The 27,932-nt window shown below is 42.3% G+C and overlaps 1 protein-coding gene and 1 pseudogene across 4 annotated transcripts in view; one reads left to right on the forward strand and one right to left on the reverse strand.

Moving 5' to 3' along the window:
• CUNH11orf80 (chromosome unknown C11orf80 homolog) overlaps positions 1–27,514 on the reverse strand; it is a 106,682-nt gene extending 79,168 nt beyond the window's left edge. For all 3 annotated transcript variants that reach the window (XM_032282710.1, XM_032282712.1, XM_032282711.1), the window contains exons 1-3: positions 27,384–27,514; positions 23,497–23,635; positions 16,030–16,083 (exon numbers count right to left, since the gene is read on the reverse strand). In XM_032282710.1, the coding sequence (XP_032138601.1) occupies positions 16,030–16,083; positions 23,497–23,635; positions 27,384–27,413 (223 nt within the window). In that variant the 5' untranslated portion in view covers positions 27,414–27,514. The remainder of the gene's footprint in view (positions 1–16,029; positions 16,084–23,496; positions 23,636–27,383) is intronic.
• On the forward strand, positions 11,608–14,072 carry LOC116554674 (annotated as a pseudogene). The gene has a single exon (XR_004270268.1). The product of XR_004270268.1 is annotated as a high mobility group protein B1 pseudogene (transcript).
• Positions 27,515–27,932: the final 418 nt, after the last annotated feature.

The following is a 27,932-nucleotide window of genomic DNA, read 5'->3' on the forward strand; positions in this document are numbered from 1 at the left end:
TTTTTTTTTTTTTTTTTTTTTTTTTTTGAGACAGAGTCCCACCTGTTCTGTTGCCCAGACTGGAGTGCAGTAGGACGATCTCAGCTCACTCCAACCTCTACCTTCAAGGTTGCAGCGATTCTCATGCCTCAGCCTCCCAAGTGGCTGGGATTATAGGTGTGCGCCACCACACCCAGCTAATTTTTTTTTTTTTTTTTTTAGTAGATACGGGGTTTTGCCATGTTGCTCAGACTGGTGCCAAACTCCTGGTCTAAAGCGATCCATCTGCCTTGGCCTCCCAAAGTGCTGGGATTACAGGCGTGAGCCACCGCACCCAGCCAGTTTCTTAAAATAAGACAATAAAGTTTACTCCATTGATTGGCTCTTTCTTTCATGATAGATTTATCTGTATCATGTGATACTGCTTGAAAGAATTTTACCCACAGTAGAACTTCTTTCACAATTGTGAAGTCAATTCTCTCAAACCCTGCCACTCCTTTAGCAACTTATGTAGTATTGTATATCCTTTGTTGTCATTTCAAAAACATTCACAGCATGTTCACCAGGAATAAATTCCATTTCAGGAGACCGTTTTCTTTGCTCATCCATAAGAAGTAACACCCTATCCATTCAAGTATTTTGTTGTTGTTTTGTTTTGTTTTGAGACAAGATCTCGCTCTGTCACCCAGGGTGGATTGCAGTGGCACAATCATAGCTCACTGCAGCCTCTAACTCCTGAGCACAAAGTGATACTTCCACCTCAGCCTCTCAAGTAGCTGGGATTACAGGTATGTGCCACCGCACCCAGCTAATTTTTAAAGTTTTTTTGTAGAGACAGGGTCTCACTATGTAACCCAGGCTGGTTTTGAACTCCTGGCCTCAAAAAATCCTCCTGCTTTGGCCACCCACAGCACTGGGATCGTAGGTGTGAGGCACAATATCTGGCCCCGTTCAAGTTTTATCATAAGATTGGAGCAATTCACTCACATCCACAGGTACCACTTCTAATTCTAGTTTCCTTGCTATTTCACAGTTTCAATGCTAAGTATTAGGTTTTAAGAAAGGGAATAATACAATTTTCTTTTCTTTTTTTTTCTTTTGAGACAGGGTCTTGCTCTGTCGCTCGCCAGGTGCCAGGCTGGAGTGCAGTGGCGGGATCTCAGCTCACTACAACCTCCGCCTCCCGGGTTCAAGCAATTCTCCTGCCTCAGCCTCCTGAGTAGCGGGGACTACAGGCGCATGCCACCACACTCAGCTAATTTTTGTGTTTTTAGCAGAGACGGGGTTTCACCATGTTGGCCAGGATGGTCATGATCTCTTGACCTCATGATCCGCCCGCCTAGGCCTCCCAAAGTGCTGGGATTACAGGTATGAGCCACCGCACCCGGCCTGCTTTTCTTTTTTTAATTACTCTGATTTCTGTATGGCAAATGGCTTTGACGCTTAGGGGACAGATCGAGGCTGAAGATATGGGGTAGGGAGATGAAGCAGTCAAAAACATAAACAGAAGCCTTCAGTACCTTCTATGTTCCAGGCACTACTGGAATTACTTAAAATAAATTCTCTCATTTTAGTCTTCCTAACAACCCTAACTGTTGTTATTCCCATTTTACAAATGAGAAAACCAAGGCACAAGGTTATATAACTTGTCCATAAAGACAAAGCTGGTAAGTGGCTAACCAGAATGGTTTTAAATGTTTCAGTCATATGCTGTTCCTCTAAATTTCTCAGGCTTTTTTTTTTTTTTGAGACAGAGTCTTGCTGTTGCCCAGGCTAGAGTGCAGTGATGCGATCTTGGCCTCAGCTTCCTGAGTAGCTGGGGATTACAGATGCCCGCCACAACGCCTGGCTAATTTTTGTATTTTTAGTAGAGACGGGGTTTCACCATGTTGGTCAGGCTGGTCTTGAACTCCTGACCTCAAATGAGGAGGTCTTGGCCTCCCAGAGTACTGGATTACAGGCATGAGCCACCATGCCTAGCCTAAATTTTTTAGCCTCACCTCTTAAGGTATCCACTCATTCACAATTAATTTTTAGCTACTGTGTACAAAGCATGATGAAAGACACAAAAATTCAGGCTAAGACATTAAGCAATGTAAAAAAGTGACTGAAAATGTTCACATTAATGTCGAGTGAAAAATGTAAGTTACAAAGCTCCATATACAATGATTCTAATTTTGTAAATAAATAAAAAGAAACCAAACCAGGTTGACTCTGGCATTGCCTAGGAGTTAGCCCTGCTCTGGAAGGAGAAGAAAAAAAGGAAGGAAAGGAAGGAAGGCCATATTAGATATGTATGATATATTGATCAGGCTTGTATGTAATTATTACTAGAAAATACATCAAATGTTTAAAATGATTAACTCTGAATGGTAGATTTATAAGTAATTTTCATTTTTTCTTTATATTTTATATTTTCCAAATGTTCTGCAATAAACATACATTCATTTTATGATTATAAAGCAATGATTAAATATAAAACTATAATCGAGATTAATGTTGAGTTTCAGGGTTGGTTTCAATGGAACAGTAAAAATAGAGTCAGGGCCGGGCGCAGAGGCTCCCAAAGTAATCCCAGCACTTTGGGAGGCCAAGGTCGGTGGATCACCTGAGGTCAGGAGTTCAAGACTAGCCTAGCCAAGATGGTGAAACCCCATCTATTAAAAAAAAAAAAAAAAAAAAAAAAAGGAAAGGGAAAGAGTCACTTTATAAGAGACTAAGGAATTGAGTAAATGGGAATAGGTGAGAGCAGTGAGTAGGCTGGGCATACAGTGGCTTACTCCTGTAATCCCAGCACTTTGGGAGGCCAAGGAAAGAGGATTGCTTGAGCCCAGAAGTTCAAGACCAGCCTGGACAATATAGCAAAACCCTTCTCTCTACAAAAAATAAAGTAATTTGCCAAACATGATAATGTAGGCCTGTAGTCCCAGTTACTTGGCGGGGAGGATTGTTTCAGCCTAGGAATTCAACACTGCAGTGAGCTGTTATTACACCACTGTACTCCAGCCTGAGTGACAGAGTGAGACTCAGTCTTAAAAAAAAAAAAAAAAAAAAAAAAGATATTTCAGAGATGACGGAAGTAGTTGTCATAAGACTGATTTGTCTAAGGGCATGCAGCAAATAAGAGACAGATCTTGATTACAACATAATATTTCAAATTTAAATTTCTTTTTTTTTTTTTTTTTTTTTTTTAAGAGACAGGGTCTCACTATGTTGCCCAGGCTGGAGTACAGTGGCTATTCATAGGCACAATCCCACTACTGATCAGCACAGAAGTTCTGACCTGCTCCATTTCCGACATGGGCCAGTTTACCCCTTGGTTCAGCAAACTGGTGGTCCCCCGCTCTCAGGAGGTCACCATATTGATGCCGAACTTAGTGCAGACACCTGATCGGCACAGCGCACTATAGCCCAGAACTCCTGGACTCAAGGGATCCTCCAGCCTCAGCCTCCTGAGTACCTGGGACTACAGGCACATGCCACTATGCCTGGCAAATTTAAATTTCTTGAAAAGAAATTGGAATAACTGAGCTCAGTGGCTCATGCCTGTAATCCCAGCACTTTGGGAGGCCGAGGTGGGAGGATTGCTTGAGCCAGGAGTTCAAGACCAGCTTGGGCAACATAGCAAGACCTCATCTCTAAAAAAAAGAAAAGGAAAAAAGAAATTGGAAGAAGTACCATTTGAATAACCTCAACCTTTTCAGAAAAATAAAAGGCCAAGAAATTTATTTAGATGAATGTCAGGTAATTTGAAATATACAATATGGGAATTATATAAAAAGATAAACAAAATAAATAAAAGAGTACTGAACAGCACCGATAAAATTAGAAATTCTGCTTAAAACTGTAGCATAGCCAACATTCTGTTTTATTATTCACACAAGCAACTCTTGGCAGCTTGGAAATAAGAATGAAAAATAAAAAATGTTCATTACCCAAGCCTGGAGACTGATAAGAAAGAAAAGGTAGGAAGTCAAGGCAGTAGGGGATTATACTATGTTATGTGGCCAGCAATGGGAAGGGAGGCCAGAAAGGGTGTCAGGAGAGAGAAGAGGGAAGTAAAGGGGAAGATGGAGATCAAAAAACTTCAATTCCATATTACCACTGGTGTGTGTGTGTGTTTAAGATGGAGTCTGCAGCTACTCAGGAGGCTGAGGCAGGAGAATTGCCTGAACCCAGGAGGCGGAGGTTGCGGTGAGCCGAGATCGCGCCATTGCACTCCAGCCTGGGTAACAGGAGCGAAACTCCGTCTCAAAAAAAAAAAAAAAAAAAAAAGATGGAGTCTGGCTCTGTCACCCAGGCTGGAGTACAGTGACATGATCTCAGCTCACTGTAACCTCCACCTTCTGAGTTCAAGCCAGTCTCCTGTGTCAGCCTCCCAGGTAGCTGGGATTACAGGCACCAGCCACCCTGCCCAGCTAATTTTTTGTATTTTTAGTAGAGATAGGGTTTCACCATGTTGGCCAGGCTGGTCTCAAACTCCTGACCTTAAGTCATCCTCCTGCCTTGGCCTCCCAAAGTACCATATTACCACTGTTTTTTAAAGGCTGAGATATAGCCAGGTGCAGTGCCTCACGCCTGTAATCCCAACACTTTGGAAGGCCAAGGTGAGACAACGGCTTGAGCCTAGGAGTTTTGAGACCAGTCTGGGCCACATGGTGAGGCCCTATGTCTAATAAAAACTTAACATTTTTAAAATAAAAAAATACTGAGATATAATCTACAGACCATAAGATTCAGCATTTTAACTGTACAATTCCATGTTTTTTAGTATATTCACAAGGTTATGCAACCATAATTACTATCTAATTCCAAAACATTTTTATCATCCCAAAAAGAAACCTCATACTCATTTAATAATAACTCCCCATTCCTTCCTCTTCTCACTAACCTACTTTGGATATATCTCTATGGATTTCCCTATTTTAAACATCTCATATAAATGGAATCACACAATATATGATCTCTCATGTCTGCCTTCTTTCACTGTGCATGTTTTCAAGGTTCATCTGTGTCATAGCATGTATCAGTACTTAATTTCTATGGCTGAATAATATCCCATTGTATGGATATAGCACATTTTGTCCATCAGTTTATAAGCATTTGTGTTGTTTCCATCTTTCTGGCTATTATGAATAATGCTGCTATAAATATTTTCATACAAGTTTTTGTGTGGACATTGCTGGGTCATATGATAATTCTGTTTAGCTTTTTGAGAAACTTTTAAAGCTGCAGGATTTTACATTCCTGCCTGCAATGTAGGAGGCTTCCAACTTCTCTATTTATTTGTCAACATTTATTTTCTCGTGGTTTTAAAAATGATATCCATAGTAGTAGATATGAACAGATGAAAGGGTACCTCTTTTTTTTTTTTTTTTTTTTTTTTTGAGACAGTTTCAGTCTGTTACCTAGGCTGGAGTGCAGCTGCACAATCTCAGCTCACTGCAACTTCCACCTCCCAAGTTCAAGCGATTTTCCTGCCTCAGCCACCCAAGTAGCTGGGATTACAGGCATGTGCCACCATGCCTGGTTAATTTTTGTATTTTTAGTAGAGACAGTGTTTCACTATGTTGTCCAGGCTGGTCTCAAACTCCTGACCTCAGGTGATCCTCCCGCCTTGGCCTCCCAAAGTGCTAATATTACAGGCATGAGCCACTGTGCCTAGCCTCATTGTTTTTTGACTCCCATTTTTCCCTAATGACTAATGATGCTGAGCATCTATCTTTTCATGGGTATTGGCCATGTGTATATCTTCTTAGGATAAATGTTGTCTTGGTCCACTCAAGCTGCCATAACAAGAGACCATAAACTAGGTAACTTAAGGGAAATTTATTTCTCACGATTCTGAAGAAGTCCAAGAGCAAGATGCCAGTTGATTTGGTTCCTGAGGAGGGCTCTCTTCCCGACTTTCAGATGCTGCCTTCTCATTGTGTCCTCACATGGCCTTTCCTTGGTGGATACAAGGGAGGGAGAGGGAAAAAGAGAATAATCTCTCTCTCCCTTCCTCTTCTTATAAAACCACTAATCTTATCATAAAGGCCCAACTCTCATGATCTAATCTAACCCTACTTGCCTCCCAAAGGCCCCATCTCCAAATACTATCACATTGGAGGTTGGGGCTTCAACATGGGAATTTTGGGAGGGCACAAACATTCAATTCATAACAAATGTCTATTCAGCTCCTTTGTCTATTTTTCAAGTGGGCTATTTGTCCTTTCATTGTTGTTGTAAAAGTTCTTTTATGTACACTGGATACTAGACTTTTCTAATCTGTGGATTATTTTTTCACTTTTTTTTCCTGAGGTTCGGAACTAGAGATCTTTATTTTCCTGTTTTGTTTTGTTTTGTTTTTTTAGGTATATTAATCTTTTCACTTTCTTCATATCATCTTTTGAAGCATAAGAGTTTTTAATACCTATTTAAGTCCAATTTATGTACTTTTCCTCTGGTTGCTTGTGCTTCAAATGTCATATCCAAGAAAACTTTATGTAATCCAAGGTCATGAAGATTTAAACCTATCTTTCTAAGTGTTTTGTAGTTTTAGTTCTTTGATCCATTTTGAGGTAATTTTTGCATGTGATATCATCTGACCATTCTTCAGAATGTATTAAATGGCTAGTCATAAAGTCTACTCAAGAAAAAGTACAATACCTGCTCTTCTCATTCCTCTATACCACTATAAGGAGACAACTCTCTTTGTGTTCCCAGCTAAGATGATGAAAGATGTGTGGTAACCCAGTAGGTGAATAGGGACACTACACTGGTCATTGTTTATTAATTAAGGGCCCAGCTGATTACTCACTGAGGAGTTACAACAGTTCAAGTATTTTAAGCCCAGACAGGTACAAGGCAGGTTAGCTCTCATGGACTGCTGAATAAAAGCAAGTATATACCACTCAGCCAGAGCATGAGCCAGCTCCCAGGATCTCTAATAATAAGAGCTATCCTTTTCCTCCTGTTTTATCTATGCAAGTTCAAAAGGAAAAGGAATATGTCAGGGTTGGTAAAAAACCACTTCTGTCCTTTCCATCCCCTTCTGTCACATCAAATCTTCAACATGTTCTCAATAGTCAAATGCAATTAGAAAAATGTAACAAGGAAAAGAGTAAAGAAATATTAAAGAAGCAAAAAAAAAAAAGACAAAAATCTATTTGTTTTAGCTTGTCTTGATCTTCAACCAACCTTTATAAAATCTCACCAAGTGTTAGGTAATTTGGCAAGAAGAATCTGTTTAGAGTGTATCAAAAGGTCAAAATTAAGTGTAGTCTCTCACAGTTTAATGAATAACCAGTGACCTATAAGTCTTCAAACGTTTCCCTTCTTAGTATATAAGGCTGAGGTAAGTCTCAGTTTCCTCATCTCTGAAACAGAGATGATGATAACACTAATGTCTGACTGCTCCTCAAGAATGAATGAGATCATGTCTACAAAACGAGCTCCTGGGGGGAAATGCGTTAGATAAATTCTGAACCTTAGAGTTGCTGATTTTGTAAGATATAAAATTATAATAGATTTTTAATTCTTTGAATACAAGAATCTCAGACTTTCTTAAAAAAAAAACTTTTGTCAGATATTCAATAGTTCACCACTGTTTCTTACTCAATGTTGAGAAAGCCTGGACCTGTCAATCACTCTAACCTGTCAATTGCTCTTTCCCAATAAATTAACAAAGAGGACAAAGTAAACTTGAAAATAAACAGGTTGGGCATGATGGCTCACACTTGTAATCCTTACACTTTGAGAGGCCAAGGTGGAAGGATTGCTTGAGCAGGAATTTAAAACTAGCCTGGGCAACATGGCGAGATCCCAGATCTATAAAATAACTAGCTGGGCATGGTGGTGCACACCTGTGGTCCCAGCTATTCAGAAGGCTGTTACTAAGTGGGAAGATCCCTTGAGCCCAAGGGGTCAAGGCTGTAGTGAACTATGGTCATGCCACTGCACTTCACCCTGGAAAACAGAGCAAGACCCAGTCTCCAAAAAACAAAACAATGAAACAACAATAAAAAAGTCTCCCTGACACCAAAAGGGTGGCGTATAGGTAAGAGGCAAAAACAGAACTATCACAACCATGTAACCATATATCAACAGCAAAGCAGTCCTCCCTGTTTACAAGGAGTGATATTCTTATCTGGTGTTATGAAGAAAAAATAAGACTGTAGATTTTCTATTTTGGGAAAAACACTTTCACATCTTTTTAAAATAATTGCCCATAAAGTAATGGCAATAAACATGGAAATTAGGAGCTATTTTAAAAAGATTAAAATAAAAATAATATTAATAGAAGAAACAAGAAAAAACAGCAAAATAGAGATCTATAAACATGGCTTTTTTTCATATTCCTCCATCTACTTTCCTTTCCTCACTTGAATAAGCATATGTTAGGAAGTAGACCTGAGCAAGCAGGACAAACTGAAACGATCATATTTCACTAAATAGACACTTATGATAGAAATAGTTCTATATAAATGGATAAGTACACACATAAATGAATATCTAAATGGAATTGTATCTAAGTGGATAAGTATTCAATGCAGACTAGTAGCACACATTTAATATGACAGTGACAATTTTTCAAACACATAAAAATTTATCTATCTTAATGGGCATTATTCTTCAAAGTAGAGGAGATTATCCTATCGACAGAAGGCCTCAAATCTGGTATGAGGTACTTTAATAATAAATAAGAAATCTTTAAGGAAAAAATGTAAAGTTACGTTTAAATTAATAAGCAATAATTCTGTATTATAAAGGCAGAGTTAACAGAAAATCAATTCCATAATGGGGAAACAAAAAAGGAGAAACTTCTCCCCCACCATAAAAGCCAAGATTTTTAACCCTGGAGAATTATAAGAATGTCAGTATCACTGAAAGGAAAGCAGACATTACACAGTAAGTTCATTTCAAGAAAATGAACCCCATTTTAGGCATGTTACACACGGTATTTCAGAGGAACTCTCAAATGGAATAGTCTGATTGACATTCAAAGCTATTCCACTGGAGTTTAGGAGACATGTCAGTGATCAAGAAGGGAAAAAAATAAGTTTCATCAGCATAGAAATGTTAAAGTCTCAAAAGTAGAAAAGCTGTCTTGAGTTGAATGTAGAATAATGATGCAGAATAATGAAGGGAAGAAAGGCACAGTGGTGACTGAACTTTGGGGAATATGCTCTGGGTTATGAGAGAAGCTCTTTGAACTTATAGCTCCATTACAGCACTAATCACACTGCATTTTATTTGCAGAGCTGCCTCTCCTTCCTGTGACTTCTTTGTAGCAAGGTAGGTGTTACAATAAAAGTTAACTGAATAAAAGTATAAATAGGGACCAGAGAAGAACGGGGGAAAAAACAGAAAATAAACCAGTAGAGAGATAGGTGAATAGGGAGATTATACTGGTTATTGTTTATTAATCCAGAATAAACAAAATACCCAGAAATATGAGCCAATTTATACAGGAACTGAACCAAAGTATTCCAGATCCAGAGAAAAAGTACCTTGATACAACCCTAATAGAACAGATGGAAGAGTAAAGAAAACTGAACTCAACAGTTCAGTTCCCCTAAAGAGGGGTCACACCACCTTATTTTAGACACTGAGAGAAATGAACCAAATAATGAAGACAACATAAACTGAATTCAGAGACATATTAATTTTGTATAGATACATAATTTTTTAGCATCTAGGAAACTGATGAGTAATGAATCCAGCTGCCAAAGACTCCCTGATGAAGCTAATTAAACAGTGTAAAGATCAGTAAATGGACCAATTTAAAGTAGTTTGCTATTAATTTTTTTTTTTTTTTTTTTTTTTGAGACGGAGTTTCACTCATGTTACCCAGGCTGGTGTGCAATGGCGCGATCTCGGCTCACCGCAACCTCCACCTCCTGGGTTCAGGCAATTCTCCTGCCTCAGCCTCCTGAGTAGCTGGGATTACAGGCACGCACCACCATGCCCAGCTAATTTTTTGTATTTTTAGTAGAGACGGGGTTTCACCATGTTGACCAGGATGGTCTCGATCTCTTGACCTTGTGATCCACCCGCCTCAGCCTCCCAAAGTGCTGGGATTACAGGCTTGAGCCACTGCACCTGGCCCAGTTTGCTATTACTTTAACAGCGTTACAGAAATTCTAAATAATAACAGTAAAAAAACGCATAATGGTGCATAAACCAGGAGTTACGGGATTCATGACTTAGTCTTCACCAATTTCCTTTGTGAGATTTACTGAATAATTTTTGTTACTAATTAGTAAGAATAACTAGGCCGGGCACAGTGGTTTACGCCTATAATCCCAGCACTTTGAGAGGCCAAGGCGGGCAGATCACCTGAGATCAGGAGTTCAAGACCAGCCTGGCCCACGTGGTGAAACCTTGTCTCTACTAAAAATACAAACATTAGCTGGGCGTGGTGGCAGGCACCTATAATCCCAGCTATTTGGGAGGCTGTAGCAGAAGAATTTCTTGAGCCCAGAAGGCGGAGGTTGCAGTCAGCTGAGATCGCACAACTGCACTCCAGCCTGGGCAACAAGAGTGAGACTCGGCCTCAAAAACAAAAAACAAACAATGAATAAATAGCATTATTGAGTGGAGGTTAGTATTAAGAGCCCTAACAGCTGAAGAGAAGACTTAGGCTGCAGTTGGCTACTAAATGTGATTGACCATGAGCAAATGATCCGATTTTAATTATGTACTTGACGTGCAGTACTTCCTCTTTATAGGAAGAGTTAGTCACTCACACTTTATCATCATAAAAAAGGATTAAAAGAGGCCGGGCGCGGTGGCTCAAGCCTGTAATCCCAGCACTTTGGGAGGCCAAGGCGGGTGGATCACGAGGTCAAGAGACCATCCTGGTCAACATGGTGAAACCCCGTCTCTACTAAAAATACAAAAAACATTAGCTGGGCATGGTGGTGCGTGCCTGTAATCCCAGCTACTCAGGAGGCTGAGGCAGGAGAATTGCCTGAACCCAGGAGGCAGAGGTTGCAGTGAGCCGAGATCGCGCCATTGCACACCAGCCTGGGTAACATGAGTGAAACTCCGTCTCAAAAAAAAAAAAAAAAAAAAAGGGATTAAAAGAAATTGCTTTGAGTTTTTTAAATAACAGATTAAAACTAAGTCACCATGACAAAAATTGTCTAGAGTTTGTACTGGCATCATGAATATGTGGTTATTCCATAAATGATCCTCAACTCAATACCCACTCCCTAAGAGTAACAATGATAATAAAACTATTCCCTTGTAGTTACATGGCTTTTCACTTTTTTCAAAGCACTTTCACAAATATTAGTCAAACAAGTAGCCTGACCACTCCTTGTATAAGCATATTAAGTGTGGGTTTATTTTTTAGGGAATGTTCCTATTTCCTCCCTAGTGCTAATAATATACCCCCTTTTATTTATACAGATTTTCACTTCTTTTTTTTTTTTTTTTTTTTTTTTTGAGACAAGGTCTCACTCTGTCACCCAGGCTGGTGTGCAGTGGCACAATCACAGCCCACTGCAGCCTTGACCTCCTGGGCTCAGATGATCTCCTGCCTCAGCCCACTAGTAACTGGGACCATAGGTACACCCAGCTGATTTTCACATACCAGGCTGATTTTCATATTTTTTGTAGAGATGGGGTTTCACTGTGTTGCCCAAAGCTCAAGCAATCTGCCTACCTCAGCCTCCCAGTGCTGGGATTTCAGGAGCGAGCCAGGGCCACTGGGAATGATCTTTCCCTTCCTTGCATCAACCCAAGGACATAATTCAAAAAAGAAGAGCAAGGAAAACCTTATCATCTAGGTATCTTTGAGGCAGTCAGCCCATGACTCTTGAACTTGGATTCTGATCTCCCAAAAGTCTCAGAATCAGAGCAAACTCTTCAGGACAATAGCTGATGTTCCCTTTCTTCTAGGCATAGCCTTAAGGAGTCAATAGGATAAGATATCTTCACTACGGGCATAAAGAGGGAAATCAAATCTATCTTGTTCACTACTGTAACCCCCTTTAAGTCAAGCACAAGGCCTAATACATAGTAAATGCTCAATAAATCCTCACTGTAATTAATACTAAAGGGAGAACATTCTTCCCAAATGCTCACAGAATGTTCTGGAGCTAAAATAAAAATCTTGGCTGGGCATGGTGGTTCACATTTGTAATCCCAGTGCTTTGTGACGCTGTTGCTTGAGCGTTTGAGACCAGCCAGGAGTTTGGGACCAGCCAGGGCAACAAAGTGAGACGCCATCTTTAGAAAAAATTTAAAAAGTAACTGGGCATGAAATTGTGGACATGTGGCCCTAGCTACTCAAGAGGCTGAGGCTGGAGAATGGCTCAAGCCCAGGAGCTTGGGGCTGCAGTGAGTCATGGTCACACTACTGCACCCCAGCCTGGGTGACAGAGCAAGGCCTTGTCTCAAAAATAATAATAGGAGTAATGTTACAGAGCAGAGAGAGTGAGGAGGCTGTGTCTGGCTCCCGCTCTCACAGCCATTGCAGTACATTGAGCTCCATAGAGACAGCACCAGGGCAAGTGAGAGCCGGATGGGCACTGGGCAACTCTGTGCCTCACTGAGGAAAAATAACTAAACATGGGCAAAGGAGATCCAGCAAGCCAAGAGGCAAAATGTCATCATATGCATTTTTGTCAAGAGAAGCATAAGAAGAAGCACCCAGATGCTTCAGTCAACTTCTCAGAGTTTCCTAAGAAGTGCTCAGAGAGGTGGAAGACCATGTCTGCTAAAAAGAAAGGAAAATTTGAAGTTATGGCAAAGGCGGACAAGGCCTGTTATGAGAGAGAAATGAAAATCTGTATTACTCCTAAAGGGAAGACAAAAAAGAAGTTCAAGGATCCCAATGCACCCAAAAGGCCTCCTTCGGCCTTTTTCCTGTTCTGTTCCGAGTATCGCCCAAAAATCAAAGGAGAACTTCCTGGCCTGTCCATTGGTGATGATGTGAAGAAACTGGGAGAAATGTGGACTAACACTGCTGCAGATGACAAGCAGACTTATGAAAAGAAGGCTGTGAAGCTGAAGGAAAAATACAAAAAGGATATTGCTGCATATCGAGCTAAAGGAAAGCTTGATGCAGCAAAAAAGGGAGTTGTCAAGACTGAAAAAAGTAAGAAAAAGAAGGAAGATGAGAAAGATGAAGAGGATGAGGAGGAAGAGGAGTGGCCAGGCCTCTGGCCGCCTTCAGGCTCTGCTCCTGCAGCTGCGCATACTCCACACCAAAGGAGACAAAGCTTTTGTTGATTTCCTGAGTGATTAAATTAAGGAGAAAAGGAAAATCCGGAAGCATAAAACCCTCCTAAGATGTCTGGAGGTTGGGAGCTGGAACTGAATGGCACAGAAGCTAAATTAGTGCTCCGGGGAAAAAAATCACTGTCACTTTCAACATTAACAACAGCATCCCTGAAACAAAACAAAACAAAACAAAAAAAAAAAGAGGAAAACAGCAGCATCCAACCAACATTTGATGGTGACAAGGACCCCTTGAAAGGGCAAAAGGTTGAAAAACAGGAGCCTGAATTGACATTAACTCCCAATTTCGTGGTTGAAGTCATAAAGAATGATGGCAAGAAGGCCCTTGTGCTGTACTGTCATTATCCAGAGGATGAGGTTGAACAAGAAGAGGAAGCTGAGAGTGACATCTCCTCTATCAGGGAAGTTAGCTTTCGGTCCGCTAGAGAGTCTGAATGGAAGGATACTAATTATACAGTCAACACAGATTCCCTGGGCTGGGCCTTATATGACCACCTAACCGATTTCCTTGCAGACTGAGGGGTGGATAACACTTTTGCAGATGAGTTGGTGGAGCTCAGCACAGCCCTGGAGCACCAGGAGTACATTACTTTTCTTGAAGATCTCAAAAGTTTTGTCAAGAGCCAGTAAAGCAGACAGGCACTGAAAGCCACAGTTTTATGACAGGCTTTTGGCCAGTGAACAAATCCTACTCTGAAGCTAGACATGTGCTTTGAAATGATTATCATCCTAATATTATGGGGGGAAAACACCAAATTTAAATTATATGTTTTGTACTCTCATTATCACTTTTCTGTACACATCTATTGTTTCTACATTTTTGTATAACATAAGACAATAAAATGGATTTATCTCCTAAAAAAAAAAAGAGAAAGGTACTTTGATTTAAGTAATAATTAAGTTGCTATAAATTTTCGCATAAATTTAAATTTTTAATTGATTTGCATTTTATAAAGCATGAAGAAAACTTGTCACTAAAAAACAATGGTAATACATTTCATAAACATTTATTTTATAACATTATACCTTTCCAATGTAGCTTTTTAGTTGTTCCCTTTTGTGTGTGTGTGTGTGTGTGTGTGTGTGTGTGTGTGTGTGTGTGACCAAGTCTTGCTCTATAGCCCAGGGTGGAGTGCAGTGGTATGATCATGGCTTACTACAGCCTTGACCTCCCAGGCTCAAGCAATCTTCCCACCTCAGTCTCCCAAGCAGCTGGGACTACAGGTGTGCACCACCACAATGCCCGGCTAATATTTTTTTTTTTTTGTAGAGATGGGGTCTCGTGATGGTGCCAGGCTGGTCTTGAACTTCAAAAAGCTCTACTGGATCAAGCAATCCACCTGCCTCAGCCTCCTGAAGTGCTGGGATTATGGGATTACAGGCATGAGCCACCGTGCCTGGCAGTTGTTGTCATTTTAATACACAGTATGTTTTCTTTTCTTTGTCCTTTTTTTTTTTTTGTGATGGAGTCTCACTCTGTCACCCAGGCTGGAGTGCAATGGCACCATCTTGGCTCAATGCAGCCTCCGCCTCCTGGCTTCAAGTGATTCTCCTGCCTCAGCCCCTCGAGTGGCTAGGACTAGAGGCGTGCACCACCACACTTGGATAATTGTTGTATTTTTAGTAGAGAAGGGGTTTCATCATGTTGACTAGGCTAGTCTTGAACTCCTGACCTCAGGTGATCCACTCACCTTGGCCTCCCAAAGTGCTGGGATTATAGGCGTGAGCCACTGAGTCTGGCCACAGTATGTTTTCTTAAAGCAAGGATAAATGTAAGCTTTTAAAAAGCTGTTAATATTCCAGATTTAGTCTAGGAAGGTTTCTTTTAAAAAGTTATTTTGCAAAATTTGTAAATTAACAACTCATTAGGAAAAAATAGGCCAATGGACGATACTTATGAAGCAAACAACCATAAGAAATAAAAATGAAAGCATAAGAGTTCAAAGATAATTTTGACTTCTTTAAAATAAATGTTATAGCCTTTGGTTTGTACAGTATTCGTAAGTTAAAAAAAAAAAAAAATGTTTGGCCGGGCGCGGTGGCTCACGCCTGTAATCCCAGCACTTTGGGAGGCCAAGGCGGGTGGATCACGAGGTCAAGAGATCAAGACCAACCTGGTCAACATGGTGAAACCTCGTCTCTACTAAAAATACAAAAAATTAGCTGGGCATGGTGGTGCGTGCCTGTAATCCCAGCTACTCAGGAGGCTGAGGCAGGAGAATTGCCTGAACCCAGGAGGCGGAGGTTGCGGTGAGCCGAGATCGCGCCATTGCACTCCAGCCTGGGTAACAAGAGCGAAACTCCGTCTCAAAAAAAAAAAAAAAATTCTTAAAACAAAAGTCAGCAAAAACTCCTAAATCATACCAACTTTGGCAATATAATGTGGAAAACATTATTACTGCTAGCCCATCATTTATAGTAAAAGCATTCGCCACACATTCTTTCTTTGAAGTAGATAAGAACAAATATCTATTAAAGTTTTTATTTTATATCTGGGAAAATTTTGCCTGAAGTTGTATAGAGAGTATACAGAAAAGCTACAGTGATCTAGGTATCTTGTCAATCCTATATAGTTTTATATTAATAGATCATCTTTCAGTAGAGAAGCCAGATAAAATGCAGGATAAAGTACTGAATGAGACATACTTACGTTAAAAAAATTACTACTTATCTGAAATTCAAATTTAAGTGGGTGTCCTATATTTTTATTTACACATCTGTCAACTCTTTCTTTCATTATAAGTCTCTTTCAGAAAATATCAAATTAATTGTCAAGAAGAGATTCAGTCTCATAACAGTTAGGTAAATCTTTACCTTTTAGGAATTTCTTGAGGACCGTGCCACCAAAAAGGCTTCCTGCAGAAGCAACTGTAAGAAACAGAATACAAAGAAATATCACAATTAAGTAAATGTATTATTCTATTGAAAGAATAAAATAGGACTCTATAAAACTGCTTACAGACACAGAACACTAAAAAAGTGACCACTACTAATGAGTTCAGTAAAAATGGAAAAATCAAAGAAATACTATAGTGCTACAATGACTATTCTGGTGAAGAATACCTTCTTGGAGATAACCAAATACCAAGTTTTTTCACCTATATTCAACATCCACCCACAATCAACACCAGGACTGCCTCTTTGGATGATACTCTATTTGACAGAAAAAGATTATGGGAAGACTTCAAATTGCAGCTAGTAATCAGAATATATCATGTCAATTACTCATATCCTAATATAAGATTTGATTAAAACTTTGGCTCTTCTTTTAACCAATTTTACCCTTAAATAGAAAACACCAGGCTATCAGGCAAGATTTATCTTACCTAGAGTTCTAACTATAAATATTAAAAATTTTAGAGCAATAATTCTTCAGGGTGGACAGTGAATAAGGAAGCAGGCACCTAGGAGGTGACAAAAAGATCAGAACTATCTGGAGGCTTTTTTCCCCCAAATTGAACATGCCCTTCCCCAGAGTAACAGGACCTAATAGTTCAGAATTTAAGCATCATTGCCATAGGAACCAATAAAAATATATCTATCCCTCAGAAAATGTGCATCTTTCAGGCAGAGAAAAAAGGTTGAGAATCACTGAACTAGAGTGAGAGGCAAGATAAATCTGTAAACTGTGCTGTCCAGTACCACAGCCACAAACTACATGTGGCTATTTACATTTGGCTAGTTAAATTAAAAATTTAGTTCTAGACAGGTACGGTGGCTCACACCTGTAATCCCAGCACTTTGAGGGGCCGAGGTGGGTGGATCACCTGAGGTCAGGAGTTCGAGACCAGACTGGCCAACATGGTGAAACCTCATCTCTTCTAAAATACAAAAATTAGCCAGGTGTGGTGGCAGGTGCCTGTAATCTCAGCTACTTGGGAGGCTGAGGCAGTAGAATCGACTGAACCTGGGAGGCGGAGGTTGCAGTGAGCCGAGACTGCACCACTGCAATACAGCCTGGGCAATAAGAGTGAAACTCCATCACACACACAAAAAAAATTTAGTTCCTCAGTCACATTAAACCACATTTCAATTGCTCCATAGCCACATGTGATTAATGGCTAGCCTGCTAAATAGGAGACAGAGAAATTTCCATCACAAAACATTCTATTGGATAGTAATGCTCTAGATTTCCAGATTTTAGGTGATTCTGGATAAATGATACACACTTCAAAAGGCCTAACCACAAGCAACATAGAACATTTAACAAAAGACAGTCTTTTCTGTTATTTTTTTTTAACTGAGACAGAGTCTCATTCTGTTACTCAGGCTGGAGTGCAGTGGCACAATCTCAGCTCACTGCAACCTCTGCCTCTCAGGTTCATGTGATTCTGCTGCCTCAGCCTCCTGAGTAGCTGGGATTATAGACATGTGCCACCATGCCCGGCTAATTTTTGTATTTTTAGTAGATACAAAGTTTGTTTTTGTTTTTTTTTGAGACGGAGTTTCGCTCGTTACCCAGGCTGGAGTGCAATGGTGCGATCTCGGCTCACCGCAACCTCCGCCTCCCGGGTTCAGGCAATTCTCCTGCCCCAGCCTCCTGAGTCGCTGGGATTACAGGCACGCGCCACCATGCCCAGCTAATTTTTTGTATTTTTAGTAGAGACGGGGTTTCACCATGTTGACCAGGATGGTCTCGATCTCTTGACCTCGTGATCCACCCGCCTTGGCCTCCCAAAGTGCTGGGATTACAGGCGTAAACCACTGTGCCTGGTCCCCTGCCCCCTTTTTAAGATCATCTTCTGGCGGGACATGGTGGGTCACACCTGTAATCCCAGCACTTTGGGAGGCCCAGGAATCCAAGACCAGCCTGGGTAACATCACAAAACTCCATCTCTACAAAAAATAGAAAAACTAGCTGGTCGTGGTGGCACACACCTGTAGTCTAGCTACTCAGGAGGCTGAGGTGGGAGGATCACCTGAGGCCAGGGAGCAGAGGTTGCAGTGAGCCATGATGGCACCACTGCATTCCAGCCTGGGCAACACAGAGCAAGACCCCATATCTCAGAAAAAAAAATTTTTTTTAATAATTTTCTGTTCAGGCCGGGCGCGGTGGCTCAAGCCTGTAATCCCAGCATTTTGGGAGGCCGAGGCGGGTGGATCACGAGGTTAAGAGATCGAGACCATCCTGGTCAACATGGTGAAACCCCGTCTCTACTAAAAATACAAAAAATTAGCTGGGCATGGTGGCGCGTGCCTGTGATCCCAGCTACTCAGGAGGCTGAGGCAGGAGAATTGCCTGAACCCAGGAGGCGGAGGCTGCGGTGAGCCGAGATCGCGCCATTGCACTCCAGCCTGGGTAACAAGAGCAAAACTCCGTCTCAAAAAAATAATAATAATAATAATTTTCTGTTCTATATAAAGGATTTTGGGGAATGCTTGCTTTAAAAATATGTATTTTATAGATAAGTCTCTACTGTTATCTTTGCAACTGGAGGATAGCATTTTATTGCTTTTGTTTAAAAGCATTGGAAGAATAACTAAAAACTGAGGGCTGGATAGGGTATGGAGCAGGTGGAAGCACTCTTCACCCATAATTAGCCAGGCGTGGTGGTAGGCACCTGTAATCCCAGCTACTTGGAAGGGTGAGGCACAAGAATCACTTGAACCTGGGAGGTGGAGGCTGCAGTGAGCCGAGATCGCGCCACTGCACTCTAGCCTGGGCAACAGAGCAAGACTCTGTCTCCAAAAAAATTAAAAAGGGTCGGGTGCGGCGACTGATGCCTGTAATCCCAGAACTTTGGGAGTCCAAGGCAGGCAGATCACAAGGTCAGGAGTTCAAGACCAGCCTGATCAACATGGTAAAACCCTGTCTCTACTAAAAATATAAAAATTAGCTAGGCATGGTGGTGTGTGCCTGTAATCCCAGCTACTCAGAAGGCTGAGGCAGGAGAATTGCTTGAACCTGGGAGGTAGAGGTTGCAGTGAGCCAAGATCATGCCGCTGCACTCCGCCCTGGGCGACAGACAGTAAGACTCCATCTCAAAAAAACAAAAATAAAAAATAAAAACTCATTTTATTTTAACTAACATTTCCCAAATGTAGATGACTACATAACTCCTTTCTTATAACTCATAGAAACATTCTGTGGTATACATTTGGGGAAATAATATCAAAATAATATTTTTTAATAATTAAAAAACTCTGGGCAACAGAGTGAGACTCTGTCTCAAAAAACATTAAAATACTAAAAAATAAAAGACTATGTCCTGACCAAAAGAACATGAGCAGTAGTAATATACATAATTCCAGAGCCTACCCCATAAAAATCTTCCATTTATAAGCTTTGCTCTCTTTCCCCATCCTTAGCTGAATGGTGAGAACTTAGAGACCTAGAGAAGGATGTAACCCCAAGACAAAAATAGCATAAAACAAAACACTTGGGCCAGGTGCAGTGGCTCACGCCTGTAATCCCAGCATTTTGGGAGGCTAAGGTGTGTGGATCGCCTGAGGTCAAGAGTTCAAGACCAGCCTGGCCAACATGGTGAAACCCTGTCTCTACTAAAAATACAAAAATTAGCTGGGCATGGTGGTGCACACCTATAATCCCAGCTACTCAGGAGGTGAGGCAGGAGAATTGCTTGAACCTAAAAGGCGGAAGTTACAGTGAGCCAAGATTGCACCACTGCACTCTAATCTGGGCAACAGAGTGAAACTTCATCTCAAAAAAATAAAAAGAAAAATAAAAGCTTACAGAGAGGGGAAGAAAAAAGAAAAAGCCGTATACAGAGTAATCAGAAAGATTTTTAGAATTTTCAATAGCAACACCTGAAGCTAGAAAATAATGCTGCAATGTCATCAAAATTCTGAAGGAAAAATGAATTCTGGCTTAGAATCCTGGATGCCCAAACTATCAATTAGGTATACGTGGAGATGTTTTCAGAGATGTAAGGTCTCAAGAAATTTACCGTCCAAACACTCTTTCCAAGGAAGCTACTGGAGTCTGAGATCCATCAAAGCAAGGAGTGAGCCAAGAAAAAAAAAAAAAAGAGGGATTCAGGAAGCACAAAATCCAATGCAAAAGAAAAACTATAGAAACACTCTGAACAATGATGAAGGGAGCATTCCAAGATGAAAGCTGTGCACCAGATACAGAAGGCATCAAGTCAAAATTAGAGCAGGTCAGAAAACACTGCAAAAGAGTTTTTCAGGAGGATGAAACTGATATAATATCTGATGTACAGGAATATACTGAGATTTAGACAAATGCTGGAAGTTTAGGAGTTGACTAGATGATAAAAACAAACAATAAATTAAGTATTAGCTGAAGGGAAATTATAAACAAAAGTAATCATAGTTTTCTATATGGCTAAACTGTACTTTATGCTCATAATGAGTAAATATCCATCTAAATGGTTGGAAAAGTATAACTACATAAGACGCATGGTAGAAATGAAGATATTAAGGAGAGCAATTATCTTCTATGGTGGAAAATCAAGATATAACAATTTAGGGCTGAGCACAACGGCTGATGCTTATAATCCCAGCACTTTGGGAAGCTAAGGTGGGTGGATCACTTGAGCCTAGGAGTTCAAGACCAGACTAGGCAACATAGAGAGACCTCATATCTATTTTTTTAAAAATTAGTCATGCATGGTAGCACGTGCCTGTAGTCCCGGCTACTTGAGAGGCTGAGATGGCAGGATCACCTAAGCTCAGGAGGTCAAGGCTGCAGTGAACAGTAATTGCACCACTGCAGTCCAGATCGGGTGACTGAGCAAGATCTTGTCTCTAAATAAATAAATAAATAAATAACATCTTGGCCAGGTGCAGTGGCTAACACCTATAATCCCAGCACTTTGGGAGGCCAAAGTGAGAAGACTGCTTGAGCCCAGGAGTTTGAGGCCAGCCTGGGCAACATAACAGGAGACTCTGTCTCTACAAAAATACAAAAATAAAACAATTAACCGGGCATGGTAGCACATGCCTGTAGACCTAGCTACTCGGGAGGCTGAGGTAGGAGGATCATTTGAGCCCACGCATTTAAGGTTATAGTGAGCTACGATTGTGCCACTGCATTCCAGCCTGGTGACAGAGTGAGACCCTATTTTTTTTTTAAAAAAGATACAACACAAACAAACATGTTACTTAGATACAAAGATAAATATTAAATAATCAATTAACAGAGTTGAAAGTATTAGCCTCTGAGAGGGAGAAAGATGGGAAGGGGAGATGGGGAAGTGTGCAGGGTATTGTTGGGGGTTTTTTGCTTGAGACGGAGCCTCACTCTGTCACCCAGGCTAGAGTGTGGTGGTGAGAACTTGGCTCACTGCAACCTCTGCCTCCCAGGTTCAATCAATTCTCATCCCTCAGCCTCCCGAGTAGCTGGGATTACAAGTGTGTGCCACCATGCCCTGCTAATTTTTACATTTTTAGTACAGATAGTGTTTCCCCATGTTGGACACCTGGTCTTGAACCCCCGACCTCAAATGATCTGCCCACCTTGCACTCCCAAAGTGCTGGAATTACAGGCATGAGCCACTACACCCAGTCAAAGCCATACATGTGTAAAACCTACAAAAACTAAAAATAAACATATTTTTTTTTTTACAAAAAAAAAATAGATCCCTTATGCTAACATGAAATGCTGCCCACAAAGTACTGGTACACAGCAGTCATATGTATAGTTCTAGCTTTTAAAAATTGATATTAATAACTATGAGCATATGCATAGAAAAATCTAGAAGATAGATTATCCTTGGCAAATGGGGGGAAAAAAGAAAAACACAGCAGAAAAACCTGAATGTTAATAATCGTCTCAAGGGGTAAGATATTTGGTAAGTCTCACTCTCCACAATATGTTTCTGTAATGTTTTATGTCAAGCATGTAACACCATGTTTCCTACCAAAAAAAAATATATATATAAACATAGGCTGGGCACAGTAGCTCATGCTTGTAATCCCAGCCCTTCGGGAGGCTGAGGCAGGTGGATCACTTGAGTTCAGGAGTTTGAGACCAGCCTGGCCAACATAGTAAAACCTCTTCTCTACTAAAAATACCAAAAAAAAAAAAAAAAAAAAAAAAAATTAGCCAGGCATGGTGGCAGGCACCTGTAATGGCAGATACTCAGGACGCTGAGGCAGGAGAATTGCCTGAACCCAGGAGGCAGAGGTTGCAGTGAGCAGAGATCAGGTCATTGCACTCTAGTCTGGGCGACAGAGTGAGACTCCATTTCTAAATAAATAAATAAATAAAACCATAATTACACAAAGCTCAGAGACAATAAGGAGAACAGAAATGCCCCCATTCTAGGTGGGCTAAAGAATTTCACTAGGCTCAAAATGCAGAATTGAGTTTCTTGCCAAAAACTATTGCAGCTGAAGTCCCTTCCTTTTTATTAAATCAACCTTGCTACCCTGGTTACAGTTTACTGGATTAGACTATAACAACCATACACAGACCAGCTATCATCCTAGACACGTCTTCATACATTTCTCTCATGAGTGGTGGGAACCCTGCCCAGTCAGAGAGGAGTTCACGCAGAGAAAGAGCAAACTAACCTGTCATACTGCTCTTGAAGATGTTTAATTTTAATACACAAAGAGAAGACAGGTCATTAAGGTTCAGGTAAGCAAATGTCTTGTAAAGCCTAGTTTACTATCCAATTTCAACTTGGTGCCCAAGTGACTTCTCTAAGCCTGAAGGAACAATTCCACTACATTGCAAAGTACCCTTCAATAAACCTACACACACACACACACCCCCCCACAAACACACAAAGCCCACAAAAAAACAACTAAACAAGCTAATACTTCAAGTTTAAGAAAATTCATTGTTTCAGAGCAGCTCAATGCATCAGCTTTCCCTCAAGACAACAGGCAAAAATGATAAAAGCATGAAAGCCAAATGGAAGAGATATTTTCAAACTAATCACAGGTCATGATTATTTAAGTATACACCATTCACCATTTTTTCCCTTTTTTTTTTTTCTTTTTTGCAACTGCCAAAATTTAGACTTGGAAAAATAAAAGCAGGTAAAACTCAATGAAATGTAATTTTTCTGTGAAAAAGTAGGTTAAAACCAAGAGAAAAATAAGGTTGTTTCCGAGCAATTTTAACTTAAACCAGTAAAATAATCTATGGTAAGAGTCATTCTACTCACCTTTCCTGTATGACACATTTGTAAATCTACCACCAGATACTTACTAATCATTTTCGTTTTATAATTATGAAACAATCCTGGAATAACATAAAAGATTGACTAATTTAAATTTTTAAATGGCTATGACATAAACCATGACAAGAGATAGAAAATCAATAATTTTTATTTCTTTACTTACTAGTTGTTACGCAATGAAGAGCATTCGCCTGGTGCTTGGAATTTAATCCTTCTATGGAAATCACTAGCTGCCCTTCTAGCAGTACTCCCTTTGATACTTCTATGTCACACTTCCAGTGAATTATTAAAAATCTCAAAATCTGAAAGGAGCACAATTCAAAGAAAACATAGTCTTTAGAAATCACAGTAATAGCTCTACAATTCAGTCAAATTAGTGACTCTAATTCCCCCCCAAAAAAAAATTGTATTCTTGCTTCTAAAATGTCAGATTTAGGTTTGTTCAGAGTATTGTCTCTAAACAAAATAAACAGCTAGGAGAGTGACATAAGAAAGGAGACACTGAAATTCAACACGATGCCCAATCAGACAGCAAACTGAGACAATAAATTGCTTTATTCAGAACATATTCATCTGGAAACAATAATTAGGGAAAAATTAAGTGGGAGTTTGTTTTTCTTGTTTCTTTTTTCCTGCCCCAAATAAAAGCCAACACGAAGGCTATGAATAAGAGTGACATCTGGTTATGAATCATCTTTATCTTTCATTAAATCAACACTTTTGAGGGTCAGAATACTATTTAAAAGTGCTAATGCTGTCCTGTGCGGTGGCTTACGCCTGTAATCCCGCACTTCGGGAGGATGAGGTGGGAGGATGGCTTGAGCCCTGCAGTTTGAGATCAGCCTGGACAACACACCAAGACCTTATCTCTAACAAAAAAAAAAAAATCAGCACAGGGAGGTAGTGTGTGCCTATAGTCTCAGCCACTGCGGAGGCTGAGGCAGGAGACTCTTGAGCCTAGAAGGTTGAGGCCGAAGTGAGCCCTGATCAGGCCACTGCACTCTCTACCTGGATTTGAATTCCTGATGTGCCAAATTCTAGCATGTGACCTTGGGCAAGTTACTTAATTTCTCCATACTACAGATTCCTCATCTATTAAAATGGGGATAAAACTACCACATAGGGCTGCTGCTGAAAGTAAACAAATAATACGTGCAAGGCTGAATGTGGTGGCTCATGCCTGTAATCCCAGAACTTTGGGAGGCCCAGGTGGGAGGATCGCTTGAGCCCAGGAGTTCAAGAACAGCGTGGGCAACCTAGTGAGGCCCCCACTCCTACTAAAAAAAAGTTTTTTTAATTAAAAATATGTGCAAAATGCTTAACACAGTACTTGACATATAGCAAATGCTTAACAGATATTAGTTATTATTTCTAAGTTCTACTGCAGTAAAGACTACACACAATATTTTAAGTTGAACAGGACTCCAGGATGTCTGGATAAAACATTTAATTGGCTGGGTGCAGTGGCTCATGCCTGTAATCCCAGCACTTTGGGAGGCTGAGGCAGGTGGATCATCTGAGGTCAGGAGTTTAAGACCAGCCTGATCAATATGGTGAAACCCTGTCTCTACTAAAAATATAAAAATTAGCCCGGCATGGTAGCATGTGCCTGTAGTCCCAGCTACTGGGGAGGCTGAGGCAGGAGAATCACTTGAACCTGAGCGGTGGAGATGGCAGTGAGCCGAGATCGCGCTGCTGCACTCCAGCCTGGGCGACATAGCAACCCTCCATCTCAAATAAACAAAACCAACATTTAATCGAGACAAATTGAAAATAAAATATATTTCCTTTATTTTTGGGGAAAGAGAGGGGACAGGGTCTCACTTTGACTCCCAGGCTGGAGTACAGTGATGGCATGATCACGGATCACTGCAGCCTCAACCTCCCAGGCTCAGGCGATCCTCCCACCTCAGCCTCCCAGGCAGCTAGAAGCACAGGTGCCCGCCACCACAGCCAGCTAATTTTTTTTTTTTTTTTTTGAGACAGTTTCGCTCTTGTTGCCCAGGCTAGAGTGCAATGGCACGATCTTGGCTCACCCCAACCTACACCTCCCAGGTTCAAGTGATTCTCCTGCCTCAGCCTCCTGAGTAGTTGGGATTACAGACGCATGCCACCACACCCGGCTAACTTTGTATTTTTAGTAGAGATGGGGTTTCTCCAGATTGGTCAGGCTGGTCTCGAACTCTCGACTTCAGGTGATCCAGCCACCTCAGTCTCCCAAAGTGCTGGGATTACAGGCATGAGCCACCACGCCCGGCCAGCCTGCTAATTATTGCATTTTTTGCAGACAGGGTTTCATCATGTTGGCCAGGCTGGTCTTGGACTCCCGATCTCAAGTGATCTGCCTGCCTCAGCCTCCCAAAGTGCTGGGAATACAGGCTACCCACCGCGCCCGGCCAACTCCCATTATTATTCATGCAAACAGATTCTCACTTCTATAGGGAGGCAACACAAGGAAAATTATTACTTCCTTTTTAAAGGCAGGAAGATCTGGGAACTAAGATCCTCATTGGTACTAGTAGTTAATAAGAATGGTGGCCGGCCACGGTGGCTCACGTTATCCCAGCACTCTGGGAGGCCGAGGCGGGTGGATCACGAGGTAAGAGATCGAGACCATCCCGGCCAACATGGTGAAACCCCATCTCTACTCAAAGTACAAAAAATGAGCCGGGCATGGCGGTGTGTGCCTGTTGTCCCAGCTACTCGGGAGGCTGAGGCGAAAGAATTGCTAGAAATCGGAAAACAGAAGTTGCAGTGAGCTGGGATCGCGCCACTGCACTCCAGCCTGGCGATAGGGCTACTCTTAAACAAAATAATAAATAAATAAGAAATAAATAAGAATGGCTTCCAGGTAAGTGTGGAGTCTAACTCTTCCTTCACGCGTCCTCTGTTAAGATATTCCCATATCGGGCCGGGCACGGTGGCTCACGCAGGTAATCCCAGCACTTTGGGAGGCAGAGGTGGGCAGATCACTCGAGGTCAGGAGTTCAAGACCAGCCTGGCCAACATGGTGAAGCCCCTGTCTCTACTATAAATACAAAAACGAGCCAGGTGTGGTGGCGTGCGCCTGTAATCACAGCTGCTCGCGGGGCTGAGACAGTAAAATCGCTTAACCCAGGAGGCGGAGGTTGTGGTGAGCTGGGATCACACCACTGCACTCCAGCCTGGGCGACAGAGCGAGACTCAGTCTGAAAAGGAAAAAAAAAAAAAAAAAAAAAAGATATTCCCATACCGGTAATGACAGCACAGTTGGGAAAAGAACACCGGCCTATGAGTCAGCGCCCTGGGTTCTACCCTAGGTTCTGTTATTTGTAAAATGGAATCCCGCGGCTTTCTTTGATGACAAGAAACAGGCAGAGCGCCCGGGGGCCCTCTCTCGGGTGCCCTGAGCCTGTGCTTCTGTCAACCGCCCAGTACTCCTCACAAACAGCTGCTCAGCATCCCATTAGGCAGGCACCGGCCGTGAACGTGGGTGATAGAGTGAGCACACGTGGCGTGGCCAGCGCCAGGTGCTAGTGCCGTCTTCCAGAGCAGCTCCCAGAGCACAGGCGTGGCCTCTGAACCTCGCCCAGTCACGTCCGGCTGCTCCGGACCCAGGAACCTGCACCTGCACCGGGGCTTAAAACACCTCTCCCTCGCTCCCAGTCTGCACGGATGGGTCCCTCCATGCCTCTGTCCTGGCGCCCCGATTTCCCCCCAGGGCTGGCTCCTTTGCTCCCCTTCTTTCCGCGTCCCCTCCCAGCACCCGGTGCGTGGAAGACAGTGGGCTCCGGCGTGCACCTCCTGGGTGTCCGCCGGTGCTCGGCAAACGCCGCAGCTTTCAGGGCCGTCGGCTGGAGAGAGAACGTCGTTCCCCACAGAGTACCCCGCGAGAGAGAGCCCTCATCTGCTTCTACTTCCTCGTTTCCCGGTGGGAGGCGGACCTCGATTCCCGAACCTTCTTCCTCCACTTTGGCAACGCCCGACCCCTCTACCCAAACTTTGCGGTCTCCTCACAAAGCCCGTCTCCTCAGAAAGTGTCCTCCGCTTTCTCTCCCTTCCCAGCATCACCTCGAACACGGTCACGGCCGTCCCCTTCATGCCGCACGGGGAACAGCAGCAACGCCCCGTCGAAACGTGCCCGCCCGTGGCCGCCGACCCCTCCTCTGCCCGGACTTGGAACTCCGCCAGTGACCACGCCCGAGCCTACGCCCACGCCCGGCAGCGCGAGCCCGTCTCTTCCCGCGCGCCGCCTCAGGCGCGCGCGCGCGCACGTCCCGCCCACCTGCCCGCCGCGTCTGCGCACTCGACGCTGCACAGCCCGGGGGCCGCGAGCCGCCACCAGGATCCTCCCTGAGCTGCTGAGCGCAGCCGGTGCCTGTGGGTCCGCAGGTGGGCGGTTCGGGGCGGAGAAGAGCCAGCGAGCGGCGGCCGAGTCTGCAGGCGAGCGGGAATGAGGCCAGGCCACGACTCCTCCCTCCTGAAGACGCTTTCCCACCGCGGCTGCGGCGAGATGCGGCCCTTAGCTCTCGTTCGGGCTTTGGCCGCCGTTCGTGCTTTCCAGAATCCTTCCTTCGGCTGGAAGGGGTGAAGGTGCCCGCGCGGAGCTTCCAAGCGGGT

Source organism: Sapajus apella, unplaced genomic scaffold, assembly GCF_009761245.1.
Source record: "Sapajus apella isolate SASKATOON/1434 unplaced genomic scaffold, GSC_monkey_1.0 scaffold14, whole genome shotgun sequence".
Taxonomy (NCBI): Eukaryota; Metazoa; Chordata; class Mammalia; order Primates; family Cebidae; genus Sapajus; species Sapajus apella.